The sequence below is a fragment of the Ischnura elegans genome, chromosome 5 (assembly GCF_921293095.1).
Source record: "Ischnura elegans chromosome 5, ioIscEleg1.1, whole genome shotgun sequence".
In the NCBI taxonomy this organism is placed as follows: Eukaryota; Metazoa; Arthropoda; class Insecta; order Odonata; family Coenagrionidae; genus Ischnura; species Ischnura elegans.
Window position 1 is genome coordinate 18708255 of NC_060250.1, and position 20091 is coordinate 18728345.

The following is a 20091-nucleotide window of genomic DNA, read 5'->3' on the forward strand; positions in this document are numbered from 1 at the left end:
TATGGCTCTCCTTCATCACAATGATTTCCATCCCAAACACCCTAACATAGGTGTGACTCTGTCTTCCCACTTACAGCACCCATCTTTCTTTGAACATTTTCAAGCTTTGACATACCTGTTTTGCTATGAGTATCCCACACTGAAGTAGTATATTCCTTCCATCTCTCGACTTGGTCTTCGTTTTCAATTAAAATATTTCCATACTTGTCCCTTAAAGAATTCTACCTTGTGCTTCGTTCCTGGAAATGGCTCCTCAATATTCTATGGGCCGCTTCCACTTTCCTTGTACGAGGTTATTTTGCACGTCCTCACATATGTTCTTCATCCGCGCTTGTCTGGCTTTCCTCGCTTTGTGGCAAATCTCGTGCTTTATTCTCTTGTAGGAAGACTGTCCTTCATCAGTAGTCGCATTCTTATACTTTTTCCGTTCTTCAATGAGGTCTAGGACTTATACCACCTCGGTATGCCGCCGCTTTTTGTCCACGACTGCTTATTGGACAAGTAAACTCGCTGGTATTGCAGCCAACCTCTATATCTAGAGGTTCGCCCACCATCCGTAACCCGGTGGACGCACTCGGTGGCTTAAACCTCAGTCGCGAGAATAAATGAATATTGAAAAAATATCGCACCCAATATCCTTCCTTTTTACGTTTTATGCTGCGGTTATCTCCACGAAATATCCCTCAGCTAGTAATCCAATATGTGTTTTGAAAAAAAATTAACCCCTGAAGCCATGTTAACCATACTATCCTCCGAAAATACGATGAATATGCACAGCATATTTGCGCTTTGTAGAAGCATTGGTGTTGGGCTAGTGAAACGTCTTTTATTCACAATCACTGTTCCCAAGGATGTTTGTTTCATCTTTTCAATCTCCATCATTCTTCGAAAAACTCACTTCCTTTCACTTCAGTTTTTCCACTATCCTTTTTCATTTTCGTTCAATTCAATTTAAAAGCATGTAAGCTTTAAGCCCCACGCCACGTGCGATGAAGCAAAGATCCCTTGAAGACTTTTTTTTGTTTGCTCTACGAAGTATTTCCTTCGCGTAAAATTCCCTGTTCTCCAGCAATATTCTGCCGGCAATATCCTTCCCGCCTCTCCCCTGTTCGATCATGGCTATTCCCTAAATTGAAAAAAATCTTGATATGCCTGCCTCGGATTTTCATTCAGTACAAAATTAAAGTTTATTGTTAAACATGGTATTATTTTCTCTCACGTCATCATTGAATTCTTACTCCAGCTGTATAAACACTGCGAAAGATTCTGCAAATATATTCCTGAGGAAACTTTAGTTTGTATGCTTTCTCTGAGTGTGCTTTTCCTCATAAAAATGTACCCCTGATGTTACACTATGTGTAGTCTTTTTCTCATTTTCTAGGTCAATGTACTTGTTAAGTAAATATCGAGGGAGAATTTCAACGGACGCGAGCTATATTTTTTAGGAAGAGCGGTATTTTTTATTCCATGAATATACTCCTGTTGAAATCGGCAGATAACGTTTGGTAACATTGTGGAAATGCTAGAAGGTGACTAAACATACGAAATAACGTATGAAGACGCTCATACTATTTATGTAATTGCATGAGGTATTGATTTGGAAATTGCCTGAGTTCATAGCTAAAATTTTATGAATAGATTATTATCGCTACGTTCATAAATTTTGTTTTATACGCTACAAAATATATGCCGTCGACTTAATTATTTCCTATCATTACTTTAGAAACCGAATCAGTTTTAAATGCAACGATAATGTTTAGAGCGATTCATTTCATTTGAATGCTTCGTAAAGATATAATATTTTTTTACCGTGTCACTATTTAAGGTTAGGCAAAATGGCTGCGAGAGACGGTGTTCTTTTTATGTAATCACATACCCTTAATGATCGATAAACATACGCAAATTAATGATAAATGTGCCCTGTTGCATAAATTTTCTTAATGTCGTTTCAATGTTCCACTTGCAACATAGCGAGACTCGACTCTAACCCACAGCGTCAGAATAAATGTACGAGAATTTAACTCGAATAGAACCGAGATAATTCAGTTCTAGAAACTTCCTCAATATTCAAATTCTTTTTATCTTTATTTAACCCTTCACATTTAGCGAGTCATGTGATCTGTGTGTGGGTAGTATTCAGATAAGTTCTGACGTTCTGAAGGGCGCTGCATAAGTAGAGACACTTGTAATCCCTTTCCAACCTTTCTGTTAAGTTTCATTAGGGAGGGTTCTGTCAGCTTTGCGACGCAATAGTGAATCTTCATACCTTTGAATCTCTACTTTTTCAGGGGTTAATCAATTAAGAGGTGACCATTTTTTGTGAGTACATCTTTAATCCTACCCTAAACACCCAAGAAATCCACTTACATTCACCCCCTTCCATCATCTGAGCACATTGATTTCAAGAAACGTTTAGGTATTTGGTGGAGGCGACCAACAGCTTAGGTCACTTCCGCCACATTGCTGAAATGAAGCGACCTCTACAAAGCATTTAAACGGATCTGATTTTACTCGGAAAAATATCTACCTGATATTTGGACCCAGTCACATGGGATGTGAACTATCCTCTGTCCACCACACCTGGTCATCTCCTATTAGAGATTTTCTTAGCTCATGGCGATGGGACATGGCCCCAACGCAGTGATGGAGGAGACAGTTTGGCTCATAATCGAGTTTTAGCGATTGCCCTTCTCTTTGAGGAAATAGCTTGGGTCATGAAAATAAGGTGCTAGGAGAGCAGGTGAGGAGAGAGAGTAGAGAGCGGAAGCTAGTTAACTCACGTGCATGTACCCTCCCCGCACCTGAACGTTTAATAATTTAGAGTCCGCAAACGAGCTGATCTGTCCCTTAATTTCGTGTTCCCAGCCACGAGTTGATTAAAAGTCGTCAGATGCTTAACTAATGTGTAATGCAATATACTATGAACACACTGGTGACAGCTTGGCGAGGGATTTGATCACCATAGGGACATTACTTAGGAAGAGCCTCCTGGTCACAAATATTAAGGTGTACTAAATATGTGGGCTCTACGTGCACTAAATACGTTGCAAAGGGCTTGTAGCTTCGGGGAACTAGGTCCCCGAGCCCGGCCGTTGCCATAGAAACAAGGAAATTTACCGTGCTTGTGGTAGAAACAGGAAGCGAAGTGTAGCGTTGCAATTCACGGAAAATTGGCTGCGTAGGTGTTTCAAAAGACTTGGGCCTAAGTTTTAGCCATCCTCTCTTTCTTTGTGGGCTTAAAATCGTTGGCGTTTCTGAGAGTTTTCATGATTACATCCTGGAAATAATTAGGGTGGTAATTGGAGAATACTGCCTAAATAACATTTTAACAATTGTATCAAATAAGTGTATGCATTATCGAAGGTAAATTTAATTTTATATTTTTTGGGAATAGTGACCACAAAAAATTCAATCAATAGAGTTCTACTGTATGTTTCGATTGTCATATCGTTCCTTTTTAAGTCCAAATGAAATTATTTCTGAATGCGCATTATCCATGTTAGTTAGCATGGGAATTATAGTGATTTATAAGGCCTTAAACCTGAAAATTGATAGAAAATTCCTTATAAATTGTTTAAACTAGGTGATTATTTGATCTATTCAAATACAGCAAAACTAAAACAAAACGCAATCTTTACGTAGATAACACTCATATGCCTGTCTTACAATTAGAAGTTTTAACACAATTATCAGTAGGGCATCCAAATATAGCTATGGTGTAGATGCAGTCAGTGACTATACCTGGAATGATTTCGAAACACTATCTCAGTCAGGAAGCCAAATATGCTCTTTTTATTTAAGGAATAAAAAGATACCAGGCCATTTGACAAATTATAGTTTTTATCTACTTTATAATGAGTGGAACACTTATATCGCCTCTATTCCTGCGATTTTCCTGGTAATGAAGAATTCTATTTATTTACAAATAGATAGATATATATATTTATTCAGGCGAGGTTGAGACAAAAAAAAGTCCCTTCTTCCACCTAACCCTTCGTTAGCGCCATTGTATACCTGCATGCATGTTCAGGTAAATAAATATTTACGATAGAAAAATATTGAATTACAATATTCAGTATTAGTGAAATGTCAAACCAGATAAACCATACATTAAGGATGAAAGGTTAAAATTTACTTGCATATGTTGAAAATATGTGTAAAATATATTCTGTTTGTAAGAAAAACATGAGGATAAGAGAGTAACATCTGCATTGTTAAAAACCATATATATTATAAGCTTAGGAAGTAGATGTATAGAACATATATTCACTCCATTAAGTTACTAAAGCAAAATTGTTGACTATGGATATTTCCTACGAATCCCAGTATGGTAACCTGCAGAATGATTTTGGTGTAACCCAGCCGTGGGGGTGTAGCGTAGGTGTGTTGCAATAGAAGTGATTAAGAGGGTGTAGGAATAAGGTGGGGTGAGTTGAGCCTCCCCTACCTTATTATACGGCCCTTTTTTCCGCCTCTGTTCCTCACGAATTTGCCTCCGCCTCGCCAAATTTCCGCCTTTCTCCTCACCTCGGCAACTCAGTCGGCGAACACGCCCACCGCATCAGACCCGGATCGAACTACCGTTTGCTTTCCTCTGAACACACATTCTCTCGCGTTACGTTGGGCACACTCACAAAACCTCTTCCTCCCTCTTGCCAATCTATTCCCGTGCGCAAGCTAAGGGTAAAAGGCGGCGGGAGTTAGTGTGGATTGAGTAGAAAATAAAAAAAAGAAACGTTCCCGAGTTGAATTTTTCCGAAGGGAACCCCCAGTAGTGGGAAAGGCAAATATTTCATTGTCTTCGCGTTTGGCTCTCAATGATTGTTTATCTTCAAATATTGATGAGACCCGTCTCACTCCTTTTAATATAATATTTTTGGATAGTGAGCGGAAGTTAATGCTTAGTGGAGTTAAGAGAAAACATTCTGAGAGAATGAATGTGTATTTGCTATTCCGATGGGATAATAGAGGGAATAAGCTCACTCTTTACAAGCTACAATTTTCAATGTAGGTATTTTTTCAATATCCAAGGCTTTATGAAAATACAGGGAGATTTTAATCAGGAGATAATGCCTAGGGATTTTTAACTTGGTCTTTAGAATTTATCTGAGTATCTATGCTATTATATTTCACTCGCGTCGAACAATAAAAAATGCTTTGTTCATCCTATTCAATTTTCCTCGGGCAAGAGTTTCATGTCTGGAGGGATAACATTCATGTGATCGCGGTTTTTTCTTTATGTTTTACATTTTGGATTGACCAGTGGTATTTTTTCCAAGCTTATCGTGACGCACTTTAATTTCCCCTTCTTAAAACATCCACGTTTTTTTCGGTTTCATACTCTGGACTTACACTTTTAAAAATGGCGTTTTCATTCTACATATCAAAATCTATTCCTGCTTTAAATATACATACCTGATGTTTAGTGTTATACTAATTTTATATGCTTCGAAATTTTTCTATTTTTGGGGGGGGATTTCTAGAGTGACTTGGATTGTACGGTAGGCACGTGGATTATGAGACCTTGCGATGTGTTTTCAGAGGATACAAACTCCCTTTTGAACACGGGTACTTCTAGCGCGAAATAGCGTGAATTAAATACGGGCGAGAAATTTCGAACAAAGCGGCATAATGATTTCCACGTGGGTGAGGTGAAATTAAAAGTACCTCGTTAATTCCCACTAAGTGATGGAATCCGCCGGCGACTCCTGTTCCGTTCCGCCCCCCGCCCCTTACCTCCCCACCCCACTGCGGCCCTGATCTTCCTTTGACATTCTGCTCATATATCTCCACCCTCTTACTCCCTCCAGGAACCTCGCGCTAACCTTAATCTAAATTCCAGTTACCTCGTTTTCTCCTCAAACCTTTCATCCAATCCTTCTTTTACACGCCCAAGGAATCCAATCTTCCACCCCTCCTCCTTCCATTCACCAACTATACACCTCCTCTACACCACCCAACACCTCACCCTTCCCACCTACTCTATTCTTCAGACCGGCAACCGTTTCCTTCCTCGTCCCCATCTCATCCCATTCAAACCACGTTTCGGCGCCATTTCAACCCGGACGAAACCAAACGGACCGAATCCTACGTCTCCACGATAAGGAAGGGCCCATCCGAGAAGAATTCCCTGTCCCCTCAGACCCACCCCTTATTCTCCCACCTTTCTCATCCCGTCATTTTCTTCGCACCTTTCCACTCCCACATTCAGAAGGCACTCCTCCATCTCGCGGTGTCCCTTTCTGATCTCTCTAATTTCCATTTCCTCCTGACTTTTTTTTTCTTCTTCTCACACTCCCTGACGATTCTTATCTTAATATTGAGTTCTTCATCCGGCCACCAAGGAGAAGGATTTTAATAACTGGCTGAAATGAGTTTCCGTTCGCGAAGACGAATGAAATGTTGGAGTGAACTCAAGCTATGACGTAGAAATTTTAAGCCACCGATTTCAGTTTTTCCATAGTATTTTTCACCTATTTAATCTACGAAAGATATCGACGATCATATTGCGTAATTAAGTGTAAAATGTAGCAGGGAAAATTAACTTTGAGGATACTCGTAAACAGCATTTTAAGTATAACTGTAATGATTACACATAAGTCTAACTAGTACAAGTAATATTGCTGAGGTGGTGATTGAAGCGGAGTATGGAGTGAATTTTGAACAGCTTCATTGTGATTTTTCTGTGAATTGTATCTTTTCTTCGTTCTTAAGTGTTCTGCATTGCTAATTAAGTCAAGCTTGATTATCAGTCGCTCATATGTGTAATAAAACGAGAGATGTCTTTAATAATTTTTAATCTATCATGATCGGAAATTAACAAGTAATGTAAGAGCCCGTTTTCTGTTCATTAGCGATAAGAGCTATCCGCTATTCCTTATGCTGATGTGACCCACATGGTGAATCGCATGGCACTTCTTTTATTTTTACCTTCGGACTTGGTCAGAATGACATGTGTATTTTCTCTTAGGATTAAATGAACCCTGTTTCAATTTTTGCGTTGCCACCCTCAGGCACATATTTTTTCTACTTGTTCACACATCTCATACCATTTCCTCATTTCTCATCAATGTCCAGAGAGTAGAGCCAAGGCTATCACCTCCAACATAGCATGTCAGAACTTCCGCCTCTTTTCACCTTGGTTTTTAACCATCCGCCCTTCTCAAAAGCGATGTGTGTATTTTTTTCATTTCTCCACTCTGGTCCACTTCCGCGTTCCCGCTTTTTAAATCACACTCGCGTCCCCTTACATCCCTCTTTTGTTTCACACCCGTCCCCACACCCGCGGGGATATTTATCCCCGCACGCTCGTAAAGTGTGTCGTAGCGTTTTATCATTTCTCCCGGGACCACGGGAATATTTTGATACGCGCAATGTATTGTGCGCTGGTCATGTCCGGTTTCGTGATGAGATATGTTCCGTACGGTGGCAGTGCTGACTGATGACAGAAATAAATATCTATGCAAAGTAAGCGAGCAAGGCATGTCTTTTTAATTTTATTAATGCACACGAATATTTCACATGTTCACTCGCAAAATGTGTCCTGCTGAACTTGGGCATTTATTAGCAAACGAAACGCCAGGGAAAGGAGTTCGTATGAATGGCTGTTTTCGTTTAACTAAATGTCTCGGTGAGTTATATCAATAGTGATGCCATATGATATATATAGCCATATGATATGAATTATACATCTCAGTTATGCCAAGAAGAAGATCATTAAAACGCTAATATTATAAACAGGAAGGTAGATGTTCATTTTAGGACAATAATTCTAACAGGAAAATTAAGTAAAATTAGAGTACTATCCTTTTGTTTTTTCTTAATATCGAGATGGAGCAGATTGGATTTGTAGCACTTTTATTTTGATATTATGGATTTTTAATACGATTTTAACTGATAAGAATATTGTGAGGAATGAGTAAAGAATTAGATTTGCAAAATAGTATTTTTAATACACTTGCGAATATTATTTTCGCAACAGGATATATTGCATGAAGAACGAAATTATTTAATGAAGCCGCACTATGTCTACTGTCATATTTTGTTGAAATTGGATTACAAATAAGTTAGCACTGGTGTAAAACTAATAATTCCTCTTTTATTTATTTACAGGTAAGCGGCAGCTTACACTGACGCCACAACTATGCCGGTTGTCTTTAGGATGAACTACCTTGCATTGTTACTGTTGTCACTGAGTGTCGGTAAGTAAAACCTGAAGTTTTCCTGTTTAGCCTTTTTTTCGAATTAGCAGTAATTATTCACGTTAAAAATAGGCGTTTTCGCCGCATTTTCATCAAATGAACTTGATTGGAAAAACGTATTAAAATATTTTTAGCTAAACGACGGCATTTCAGAACGACAAAATGAATATTGCACTGAAATAACGCGTTTCAAACATTAATCGATTATGCTTTTTGTAATACTTGCTGACGGAGCATAAAATCAAAAAGCTTTCATCCAATATTTACGTGCTTTTAAAAATTTAAGTTCATTTTTATGCAATCGGAGGTAAACGGCGTATAAAATTCTACTTTTCTGAGAAATTCCAAAATTTATCCTCGTAAATCCTCAACATTATCGGTTTTTATACGCCATTTCCGAAGGAAGCTTCAGGCACGTAGTTTGATACGATTTTTTTCACTAGTTGTATTTTTAGCGTCACTGTTGGGCAGAATTTGGTTTAATGGGAAGTAGAGGTATATGATGTGGTAATTATAACTGCCGAATAATAATTTTAAAAGCAGTTATGGTTGAGTAGTCCTCTTTTTTGCCCGGAGCTCCTTCACAAGCCAATAACTATGAAACTAGTATGAATTTCTTTTAGAAAATTGATTTTTACATCGGTAATTACTCTTAGAAAAGTTACTGTTATAGCTATTTGAAAAATAAAGACGTTTTTTAATTTGTACTGCTGTCTATGGGAAATTTTGCCCTTTTATCTCTATCGGATTGAAGTTTTGCCGAGGCGCATTTTCCACTGCTCTGTGTGAAAGCTTATAAAAGCGTGTAAACCAACTTGTAGTAGCGTTGATATACGAGCCACTAGTTGCTCCTCAAATCCAGGTCTCAGTTAACGGTTACTTACCTTGGTACCATATCCGAAGCCGAAGAATCTCCCTTACTGCTCCTTCGTTCCCTTGTGACCGACATCAACCAACCCCTCCCCCCTCTAACCCTACCCTACCTTCCCTCAACCTCCGCCCCCAATCTAACCCCGTGGGAACCCCTTCTCTCCACACATTCCCTCAACAACTTTATCTCTTCACCAAAACCCTCTCGCCGGCGAGTAGCGCCTCCCTGAATTGCTTCGCTTGTCACCTCACGGTCGTTCCGCTAACACGCGGACAATTAGATGCCAAACGTCGGCGCTTCTTGTTCCTCAATGCCTCCTGTACGTACCTAGTGCTTGCGGAGCCAACCCACTTCTCTTCCCACCTCCTCGCCACCGAGTAACCGTACCTTTTATTCACCATTACGCCTCCTGATCTTCCTTTATTCTCTTCCACCTCCTCAAATCTCCTAGCCTCTCTCTAGCTCATTTCTACCCTCGCAATTTCCCTCCCAGCAGAGCTGGCTCTAATTATCCCCTCACATATAATCCTTGTCTCTTCCATCACAAAACCACGCTACACCCATAACCCTTGCCATCAGGTGCTCATATCCCCAAAGTTACTCACTACTTCTCCCGCCTTCCGAATCTTTCGGAATTAATCCTAACATTGTGTCTCTCCCTGATTCTTTATTCCATAAGTGCTCTACTAGAATTATCACTCACTCAGGCTTATAGAGGCTTGTAATACGCGGATTTAGATCACCTGGTTATTTCTTTCTCAGATTTATTTATTATATCGCTTTTGAGATCAATTCGTATGCTCTTGATGACCAAATAACCCAACATTATGGTCCATCCTTTGACGGATAAATTAGAATAGTTTACAAATATTACTAATCTCTAATTACTAAACCAATAATTGTCAGGATGGTGGATTCTAATGGATATAATTGATTTAATAAAAATTGCATCAATAGGTGTATGATATTAAAGGGATACGCTTTTTATGTAAATTCAAATGCATGCTGAGGAATAATTCTTACGCAGTGATTAAAAAAACATATGCCGTATGCGCTCCAAAAAACTATGCAATGCTAAAAATAACTAAGAAGTATAATGAAATATAAAGAAGAATAATTTTATATCAAATAGTGCATTAAACATCTTCTCACAATGGCTAATCGTCTACTACGGGTTACTTCAGTATCTTGTTGGAGACGTATCACACACATCCATGCCCTGGAAGGGGCAACCTATCCAGGTGGGACTCGCCATACCCGCGACCTTAGGTATAGTAGGAGAGGACTCATCCACGCCGCCACCGAGGCCGCCAACGGCTGGTATGATAACACCCCCGCCACACGCCTATTGAGGCGGCATGCAGGGTAGCATGTAGATTTAAAGTTGTGCATGTGTAGATTTTGGCATTGGAAATGAGACTACGTTGAAAATTCCGGTGTTTATATTCGTGGACTGGGCCTGTTCGTCGCCCGAGGGGCTGATCGAGGAATAGAGAGGGAGGGATTCACCCTGTGTCCTTAAATCTGTTTAGGCGTGGGGGTTGAAGGGTGCAAATTGACGAGGGGCCGATGGCAGAGTCGTGGATGCGGAAATAAGTGGAGAGTCGAAGGGGAGGACATATTGGGACAGGGCATCGGGGGCGGTCCAGCCCTTCAGGTGGAAAAAGCGGCACACATCCGCTCCCCCTGCGTGTGACATGAGGCCCTTATTACCGCTAGAGAGGGCATGTCGCGGAATGTGAATTCCTTTGGATTTCCTAGGTTATCTACTGGCTTGGAAGGATACCGGAAATGTGCATATGGGTAATTTAATGCTCAAAATTACAATTTATGCTTCACTAATGAAATACTAAAATATTCCAGTGCGATTATTTGCGTCTCCATAGGATGCTTAGATACGACTAAGTGATGGCAATGTTGATTTGAATTTCATGACCACCAAAATAGTTTTCCTCTCAATATTCTATAGTTGGTTTTAACATCGCATTCTTTCCTGAAGGACTTAACTTCGTAGATTTCTCTTTCGTGTTTTGCAAGTTAATCTTTGAAACAATTTGAATCAAAACTAAATTTATTTATATTACCCTTACTGTACTCTAACGGCGTTGTTGTATATTTTTCAATTCTATCATTTGATGCCTTAAAGTTCAGATTACTTCTTTTCGTGCTAAAGCGTTTTTGTTCAGAAGAGTCATCATGGCATTAAATGAGTTAGTATTAAGTTTTCTTTTTTCACCAATATATTTTTCAGTTGTATGACGCACGATATTTGTCATAATCCTCCCAATAAGAACAGCTAGGCTTTGTTAGTGGTAGTTCACGCCGTTCTCATGTCGGCGCGAGATTCTCCCTTTCCAAACCCTCCGAACCTATCATAACCCTGGGGATCCGTCATGCCCCTAACAGTCTGGCTCTTTTACCTCGATCTTTCCCAAATATTCTGCATCTTCTTTGAACACAATGGCACTCAATGACTTGTGGAACCGATCTATGAAAAGTAGTCTAGCGAGGCTAGAAGATGTTAATCCGGTTTTTGTAACCCCAATGGATACAATATTAGAATAATTTCTATTTTTATCTTGTTCTCTATTACTTGTTTATATTTAAATATGAGCTATTGATGTTTTGGTGATTTATAAAAATATGTAAAGTACACTAAAAATTTCTCACAATAATAAAAAAATCGGCAAAAACATTTATACGCGAAACTTTAATCACTAACCCCTAACCATTTAAGCAGCAACACAGAATACAAGATCGCTTACCACAATTTTAAAGACTATTACAGGGGACAGACATATCAATACCTAAAAAAAATTGTGTTTCACCACCAAATCATCTTTTAAAACTAACATTCAGTTCTTTGCGCACTTGTTAGCAATGCAGTCAATAAAGACCACCTTTTCAATTTCGGTAACTCTGAAATCTTAGATGCAGAATGTAATTTATCAAAAGTTCATAGCATATAGTGAGAAAAAATCCCATTAATAGCAGAATTCAAACAATATTTTTGGTCGAAGACCATATTTTTATTGCTAGCCGGAGCAATGAAGCAAATTCAATTCATTTTATAAAGTGAAGTTGGGGTAAATTGCTGAAACAATGGTATGAAGGAAGAAAGAAATGAACCAAGAATGTGTAAAGAACGTTCATAATCAGTAAATTTGAAATAAAAATGTTTTAGATATTGGCAGTTTATACAAGTTTGTATGCAAGTAAAGTATTCTCTCTGTTTACTTGACCACAAGTTGACAGCGGAGGCATATTATGATCCATCTTGTTAAATGGGATGTAGTCAGTGAAGTAGAATCCAAGGTGGTAAAAAATGAATTTATTGAATCATAAAAGGATCTTTATCGTTTGATGGTCCTTCTAATTGAAAGGAACAGAAACTTTCTTTCCATTATTTCATTTCTTATCCATCCTCCCTACTTGGTTTCTCCGTCAGTAATTGAAAGTCAGCCTTGAGAAAACCTCTATGTGGGTCGTGTAGACTTGGTTCACGAGTTTCAAGTACTTTTAATGGACTCAAAATGTAGATATTTGTTCCATTGAGTGTGTCGCAAAAGAATGGTCAGTGAGTGATGGAGGATGCAAATCTGCTAAAGAATATTTTATTACTCATTTGGGCTTCTACAGAATTAAAAATGACCATGGTGATTTTGGATGCTGGCTGGTTATCGACTCACTAACTGGTTTGTGTTGTCAGTGGCACAATTAATTTAGTTTTCCTGCCATTCCTATTACTAGCCCTATCGCAAAGTGCATTAAAGTATATGACTTTGTTCAGCATAGGCGGCATACAATACTGTCAAGCTTTGTGATTTTTTAACCCATTTCACCGACATTTTTTCACCCATTCCTTTGCCAAAAGGCATTTATTTAATTGTTCTTGGAATACCTTTTTGGCTCCCCGGAAATAGAATGCAAGCCACGGCTCGAAACGTCATTAGTGAAAGGCACGAAAGCAAGCGTGGTTCTATTCGGGCAGAAGGCCCATTTTATTTCTTCTTTTTCTTTTTAGAAATGTCACGTTTTTGGCGTCAATGAATTAATTTGCCTTAATTAGCGAGTGAGTGCGAGTGCAAGGTTTTTCTTTATGTCGAGCGAATTTCTGAAAAGGATTTTTTTATATTTTTTTTCCTTTTTATTTTTTTTATTCTTCCCCAAAAAACCTTCAGTCGAGTCCAAACACGGCGCGCGCACCACCTCACAACAGACTTAATTAAGTAAAGACGGCACTCTCTCCCAGCAGGGGGCGCTGGGCACCACCGCGTTCGCCCGTGCGTAGACGGCGGTTAATTGAGGCGTGATTTTGCCGCTTGGATCGTCATTGGCGAGGACACACCTGACGGATAAGCAGCCGAAAGAGGGGGCCCGAAAGGAAGGGGGGATGAACATAACCTAAAGCTGTCCCTTCCCGTGATGCCTTGCCCGGATGGCCTCTCCCGTTGTTTTGGATGCGGGTGCGCGGTTGCACCTTACCGTGATAATCTGCAAGCACACAAACACAAGCCCTTGGCCCTCGAAAATAATTAGCGAATGATCAGCCCGTTGTCTTCCGTCCACTTGAAGGAACATGTTCTCTGTGCCTATGTTCTCAGAAGTGCGTCGATGCTTCATTTCGTGATGCTGCATTTGGCTACATCAATCTTGTGCGCTACAATGCACGACAATCGCAAGCATAATGGTCATATTTCTGTCATTTTTCTCCTTAGTGTCTTTGCGATAGAATATACATTTTGATTATGATCCCCAAGTACCATTGGGGATAGATCATCGGTGTGGAGAATTTACTCAGAAGAAATTTTGTCAAAGATCGGGGATTGATGTTCTAGTGAGCCTCTCTGCACTTGAGCTTGGAGCCCTGATAATGCTCCAGCACCATGTTTATTGCATTGATATTAACTTTGTTTATATATATGCCTGTTTATTATATTTTTAAATTTAATTTATTGATATTAAATGTAGTGAATTGTGAATTATAGTAATTGTCATAGCTATAAATCCAAGCAATACAGTTAAATGTCTTGAATTGTATTTGTGAATTAATGTATCACATCTCTGGACTTCCATTTGAGGTATGTGTGCAATTATACCAATTATTTAGAGTTTTCAATATATTTTAAGAAATATAGATGTGCCTGTATATAAGAAAATCACTGTCTCTGGTTTCCTTGCTTGCCCACTGATGATTTAATTCTTTTCACGTGTACTTAAATTATAACACTTTCTTTTAAAATATAACAAAGTATTTAATACTGTTTTAGATGTTCATGTGCCTATGTGTCTTGCATTTCGCTTGTAGCGGTGTTCATTTTTTTATTGAAAAAATATGTGGTAAATTTATAATATACTTATGAAGAACTGTAAATCATGCTAAACGTTCACAAGAAGAAAGAATGTGGTCGTTATGATACGACCGTCTCAAATTTTCTGTGAAAATAATGCCTCTCTAGAATTTGCTCTTTCTTTAATTAAGTTTAATGGCTCGTGAAATGTCTGCTATATGCCTTCAAGAAGCCATACGATTATTGCAATGCGGCCGTACGAGTCTGGGAATGCACGTTTTCCGGTGGCTGGGAGGATGAAGACGGGGGAAGAGACGCCACCATGGTCCGCAGAAAACGTGTTGATTTGTTTTAGAATTCCTACGCTTTACCGGAGAAATGATCCCGGCAAAGCGTTTGAGTTCTGAAACCAATTGCACGGTCTATCGCCGATGGAGCACTTCACCGTGGAAGAAGGCGAAGTGGATATGGAACCGATCTCGCAAGCCACCGTGAATATCCTCCGCCCAACTTCACAATGATGCACGCTGTTACGTGCTGCTCCGGGAAATTGCATTGTATTTCAGTAACGGATGGAGGAATTTTATTCGACGCCATCGCCGTGAGTGGTAATACCATTTCCAACTGGGGCATCTAATACGACTCCTCGCGAACGGGCCATGTGCGAGATTTCTGCAAGAGTGTTGCGGGAGCTTTAGGCGCGGTTATCATCATCACCATCGTCATGTCCGCGTTAGGAGGTGCGCCCGTATGTGCCGCGTGCCGGAGACATCCATTCTCCTATTTTTTATTTGTTTCTCTCTCTCTCTCTCTTCGTCCTATCGAGAATAAACGATGACTCTGTTGAGTACTCTTCCTCGAAATGAATTTGTATTCACAGCCGGGTCGAACTCATTTGAATGAGTGCATGCATTTTGCTCCAAACGCTATTCACTTCTGTTCTGACGCAGATATGAAATGTCTTTGATGCCTATAGGGTCTAGATCATTCCTAAATATTTCAATTTACGCAAGTGTAGTGAATACGACTAAATGCTATGGGCACCGCTCCTCCTAGTTTCCAACTCTCTTAGGACTTGTAGCTATTGGTTTAATGAAATGGCGTTGCCTCTTCCAATATACTAGAGCGATACACAGCCCATTTGCAGACGGTATTAATTAAAATTGGAAGCTTTCACACCCCTCTGGATGATAACATGGAATATAAATTCGGTATTGCTTGAATAGCTTACGTTGCGTTGCTTCGGCTCTGCTTCGAGGAAGCACAGTGCAAATTATCTCAGGACGTTATTTGCGTCTCGTTGGAGTCGAGAAGTACATTCTTAGTTCGTAAATAAATCATTTAACTAACCATCTGAATTATTATTATTTTAATATCCGTGACTTCTTAACTCAACCCGAAAACATATCATGGAATTTTTGAATTACATAATATCAGCCCGTTGATAAATTTAAAGGTTTTTCGGAAGCTATGCTCTGAGCCAACTCTTTCAGAAAGTCAAGTGCTTCATTAATTAAGTGTATAGGTTCAAACAAGGAAGACTTTGTCGGTGAAATATTAAAAAAATTAGGGAGAAGCAAATACAAGGAAGTGATATTTTTAAGCAAGCTCGAATAATAATTATAATTTCATTTTTCTCGGTACATAATTGTCTGTGATGTTCGATTTATTAGCGTATCTGGTGCTAGAGAATGCAATTGCAATTGAACACATTTAAAGAATCCAATCAAAGTTATTATCTCTTTCTTCTATTATTTTTTCTTTCTAAATAGCTAATTAAATTCAAATACATTAATGATGAGGAAGAAATAGTATGGCCCTGACAAAGCGGGAACAGTTACCCTTTCCTCCCTCAACACATCCACCCCATGTCTGTCGGGAGTGAAAGAGAAACAAAACACTTCCCTTGACCCCTGGGATACATCTTCCTCAACTCTTTTAACTCAAAGGTTTCTTTTCCTCCCGCCACCCACCCTATTAGCCTCGTCGTATCCACCCTCACCCCCTTTTTCTTACAACCCTTTTCCTTCCCTCCGACAATCCCCACTCAAAAAGAAAAGTAAGACTGTATAACCTCCACCCCTTCCTTTGAGTCTTTCTTTCCGCTTCTACCACCAACACTACCTACTCCTTCCTCCTTCTCCACGCTATTTCTCTCACTTATCTGTCCCCTGGGCTCATCCCTTCCCTCCTTATTACGATCCACGTAATGGATTCGCTCATTCGAGTCGCTCAACTACGCGGCCGAGTGATAAACTCTTCTCTCTCGTCGTCATCTGCCGCCTCTGCCCTGTGCCTGCACCTCTTTACCACGGATTTTTCGCCCGTTTCCCAGTTTCCACGTGGAGATGGATGACGGCGCGACTGTGGGATGAGGATTGAAAATGAGTTTGAAGAAAGGAGGAGAGGGTACGCGACACAAAACCTTAATTGGTTCTTCAACTTTTTTTTCCTCGAAATTCAGTTGCCTTCCACTTTTGCTCCCACTCTTACCAATGTACTGAAAAATCCGTAACCCCTCTACCTTCATCTTACTGCTATTATTTACACTTCAAACCCTGCGTGCCTTACTGTAAATATATTTTCCCACCGACCCGATTTATAAAAAAATGTGTTTTTAGCGCCAACATCAAAGTTAGCATCCTGTTATCTGCCGACCGATTTAAAGGAATGATAAGTGATGAGTCTGATTTGCACTGCTGTCTTTTTGGTGCGACAACTTGGGCGCTGGGAAAGTAACACGATACGAGACGAAAGTTTTCGAAATGTAATCGAAAAGAAGAATGGAGAAGGTGAAGTGGACTTCTAGGATAAGGGGTTAACGAAGGACTTGGAATCGTTGGCGAGAAGAGAAAGATTTCATATGATATGAAGAGACCAAAGAATTGCAGGTTTAGATTGAGTTAGAATTGAGCGGGGAGGGGATGTTGGAAAGTGTGCCAGAGAGAAGTATGCTTTGTTGCCGGGGTATGGGAAGTAAAAAGCACATACATATGTATATGCGGTATGAAAGATTGTACATTGTGTTTTGATTTAAAAAGGGAAGTCCGAGAAAGAAGAGGTGACGGCTGGACTAGTTCTCAAATGTTCCATGCATACCGCCCTTTACCGGTAGAATAATGATAAAAACCTGGTTTTTAATATGCGATAGTATCCCCAAGATTTCTCCATTTAGAAACGTAGTATCATCTGAGTTATTATTTCTCATCATATTAAAATTTGTTTTGAGTATACTTTGTGATTATTTTTTGCGGAAACATTAACAGAGACTATGATTCATGAGGTTCACAAAAGCATTTTGACAAAAATTAAGGATTTCTTCATAGTTATCTGACCATTTTCTGATTCGTTCTTATGGTCGAGGGTATATTTTTGGTCTTGTGATGTTCTCTTTTGGCTATTTTTTATTTAATTAGCTCTTTATTATATTGTAATCTTCCACTCAAGGCATAAAATGAAGACAGCAAGTGTGGAGAAGACGCATGCAAAGTCCTTCATTACATTAAATTACTCTAAATTCAATTACCTTCCACTGTCCGCACTCTGTCTTTCCGCACTTTTCCCGGCAGCATTAATGAATCCTTCCTTCAGTCCTCCATCTTCGTCCAACCAAATTTATAAATGAGGTAGATGTTGTTACTCCCTTTGGCTCGTTTTTAACTTACTGAATAACAAGTACAATACGTATAAAATGATCGACCTTCCTTTTTCTTCAGCAATGAAGGCACTGTGGATATATTCTCCGTTTTAGAATTATTAGATCTTATAGTGAGAGGGGGAAATGATATTCCCATTCGATTAACATATTTTTGGGTTTAACATTAATTTGGAACTAAATTGGCGTAATAAATTAGGAGTTGTGACAGTCTGGAAATGATAACATGTGTTGACCCAATGAAAGATTAAAAGAACGCTATTGTATCACATTTTTAAGACAAGGAAAGAAGATTACAGAGAATTCATAAAAAAGCAGTCTTATTTATGGCCATTGAATGATTATTTTTAATGCAATACTCTGTAACCTCTGCTTTTAGATATGTCACAATAAGAATAAAACAAAAAGACTTGAGGTGGATTAAACAATACAAATATTCTCTCAACAGCCTGATGCCCGAAGTAAAACGACTCGCAAGTCCAAAATTGATATTTTCTGGGCGTAAAAACAAATATTTGTTTCATATTTGCGGAAAAATTCTGTTCGAAATGGAGACACTAGTACCGCTTTTTTTAGTCCTGCGCCCACGATGTATATCCCTTCTATGCTCGACAGATTTTTTCCAGAGCCCCTTCCTAGGATTTCCCGACCTCATTTGTGTCCAGCGCGATGTTTTATTACTCGGGCCGAGTCGCTGTTCTCTTCCCGCCTGCACCCTTTTGCCAGCCGACCACCGCCAACGCCCGTTGCCACATTCGGGCGACCAGACTCATGGGAGCTGAATTCTTCTGAAAGTCATCTTTCCACCGCATGTATTTTTTCCCCCTTTGTGCGCCTTTATATTTATCGCCTTCCGACCTCAAGTACGCCCCTCCCCAACCCTTCCTTACCCCCTTTTCTCCGGGCCATTTCCGCAGACGTGCCCGCAGTGCTGCCCCCCGGGCGTGACGGGACTCGGAGGAAGTAGGATATTCTTCACTAGAGTCGATATGGAACTCGAATGAAAGAGAAAAAAAGAGAATGAGAGGATGGAGAGAGACAAGGCGTAATTTATGAGGACTTTCTCCTCGCTCTTGACTCCAGCCTCGACCCCGGGAGTAAATGACTGTCCCCGGGACAAGAAGTCGATGCTTAACCTCTCCGCCTTAATGTGGGAGCAAATTAGCAAAACTCGAATCTGATCGAAAAATTTTGGCCCTAATAGACATTTTTTTTTGTTCTAACACGCATCTTTCACTCATGCACAGACAGAATTTTCGGAGGAATTTTAAACTTTCTTTAAAAGTATTTTCTTAAGTAATAGAATATTATAAGTAATAATTTAGTGGTGGTAAAGGGGCACAACCATATGTAAAATTTGTTATCCTAAAAGAAAATATGCATCAAAATTTATCGCACTACGCTCAACTCCGTGAAATTATTTTTCTGGCTGTATCCAGATAAATTTTCTTATGAATGTATATGACTGGGAACCTCTTGCACCTTATTTTCATTGCATTATTTAACTGTCACATGATTACTCGGCAATCTTTTCATAGCTTTAATTTCTGTGGTGGCTGATCGTCATTGTCATTGAGAGTATAAAATGATCCCATTAGAAGTCTTTTTTTGAGATATCTGGGTCTTTTAATTGGATGGGACTGCGATTTCAGATAGTTTTCCAGTAAGAAAGTGTTTTTATACCTTAAATTAGTCATATTCTACACTACAGCATTTGGAATTAGTAGATAAATCACATATTAGTAAAGAAAACTGAAATGAGGTGCCTCAAAATGGGATCTTATACGTTGTATGATGATATATTTGTTAGCACACGAAATTTGTCCTTCTTGAAGCTCCTTGGAAAATTTCTTCGGATAGAATATCCTTTCCCTACCTTGCCTGCGGTGCGACGTGAGTCCGAAGTGAAGAAGTTCTCCTTTCAATTCAATGATCAGATATGCACTGTCAGCTGTAGAACAAGTACTTCGAAAAGAATGATATGGAAATCATATCCAAAGGAAGGAAGACGGTGTGAGCTGACGGCGAAACATTTCTTGTTCTCGGTGTATAACAACGTAGTTAGGGGGATGG

The 20091-nt window shown here is 39.4% G+C and overlaps 1 protein-coding gene across 12 annotated transcripts in view; it reads left to right on the top strand.

Moving 5' to 3' along the window:
- The window catches only part of LOC124158546 (disintegrin and metalloproteinase domain-containing protein unc-71), a 967603-nt gene that overhangs the window by 324146 nt on the left and 623366 nt on the right, over positions 1-20091 (top strand). For all 12 annotated transcript variants that reach the window (XR_006864826.1, XM_046533688.1, XM_046533691.1 and 9 more), the window contains one exon: positions 8113-8201. Coding sequence is in view for 11 of the 12 variants with exons in the window: in XM_046533688.1 (XP_046389644.1) it covers positions 8144-8201 (58 nt within the window). In the remaining variant the exon portion in view is untranslated. The remainder of the gene's footprint in view (positions 1-8112; positions 8202-20091) is intronic.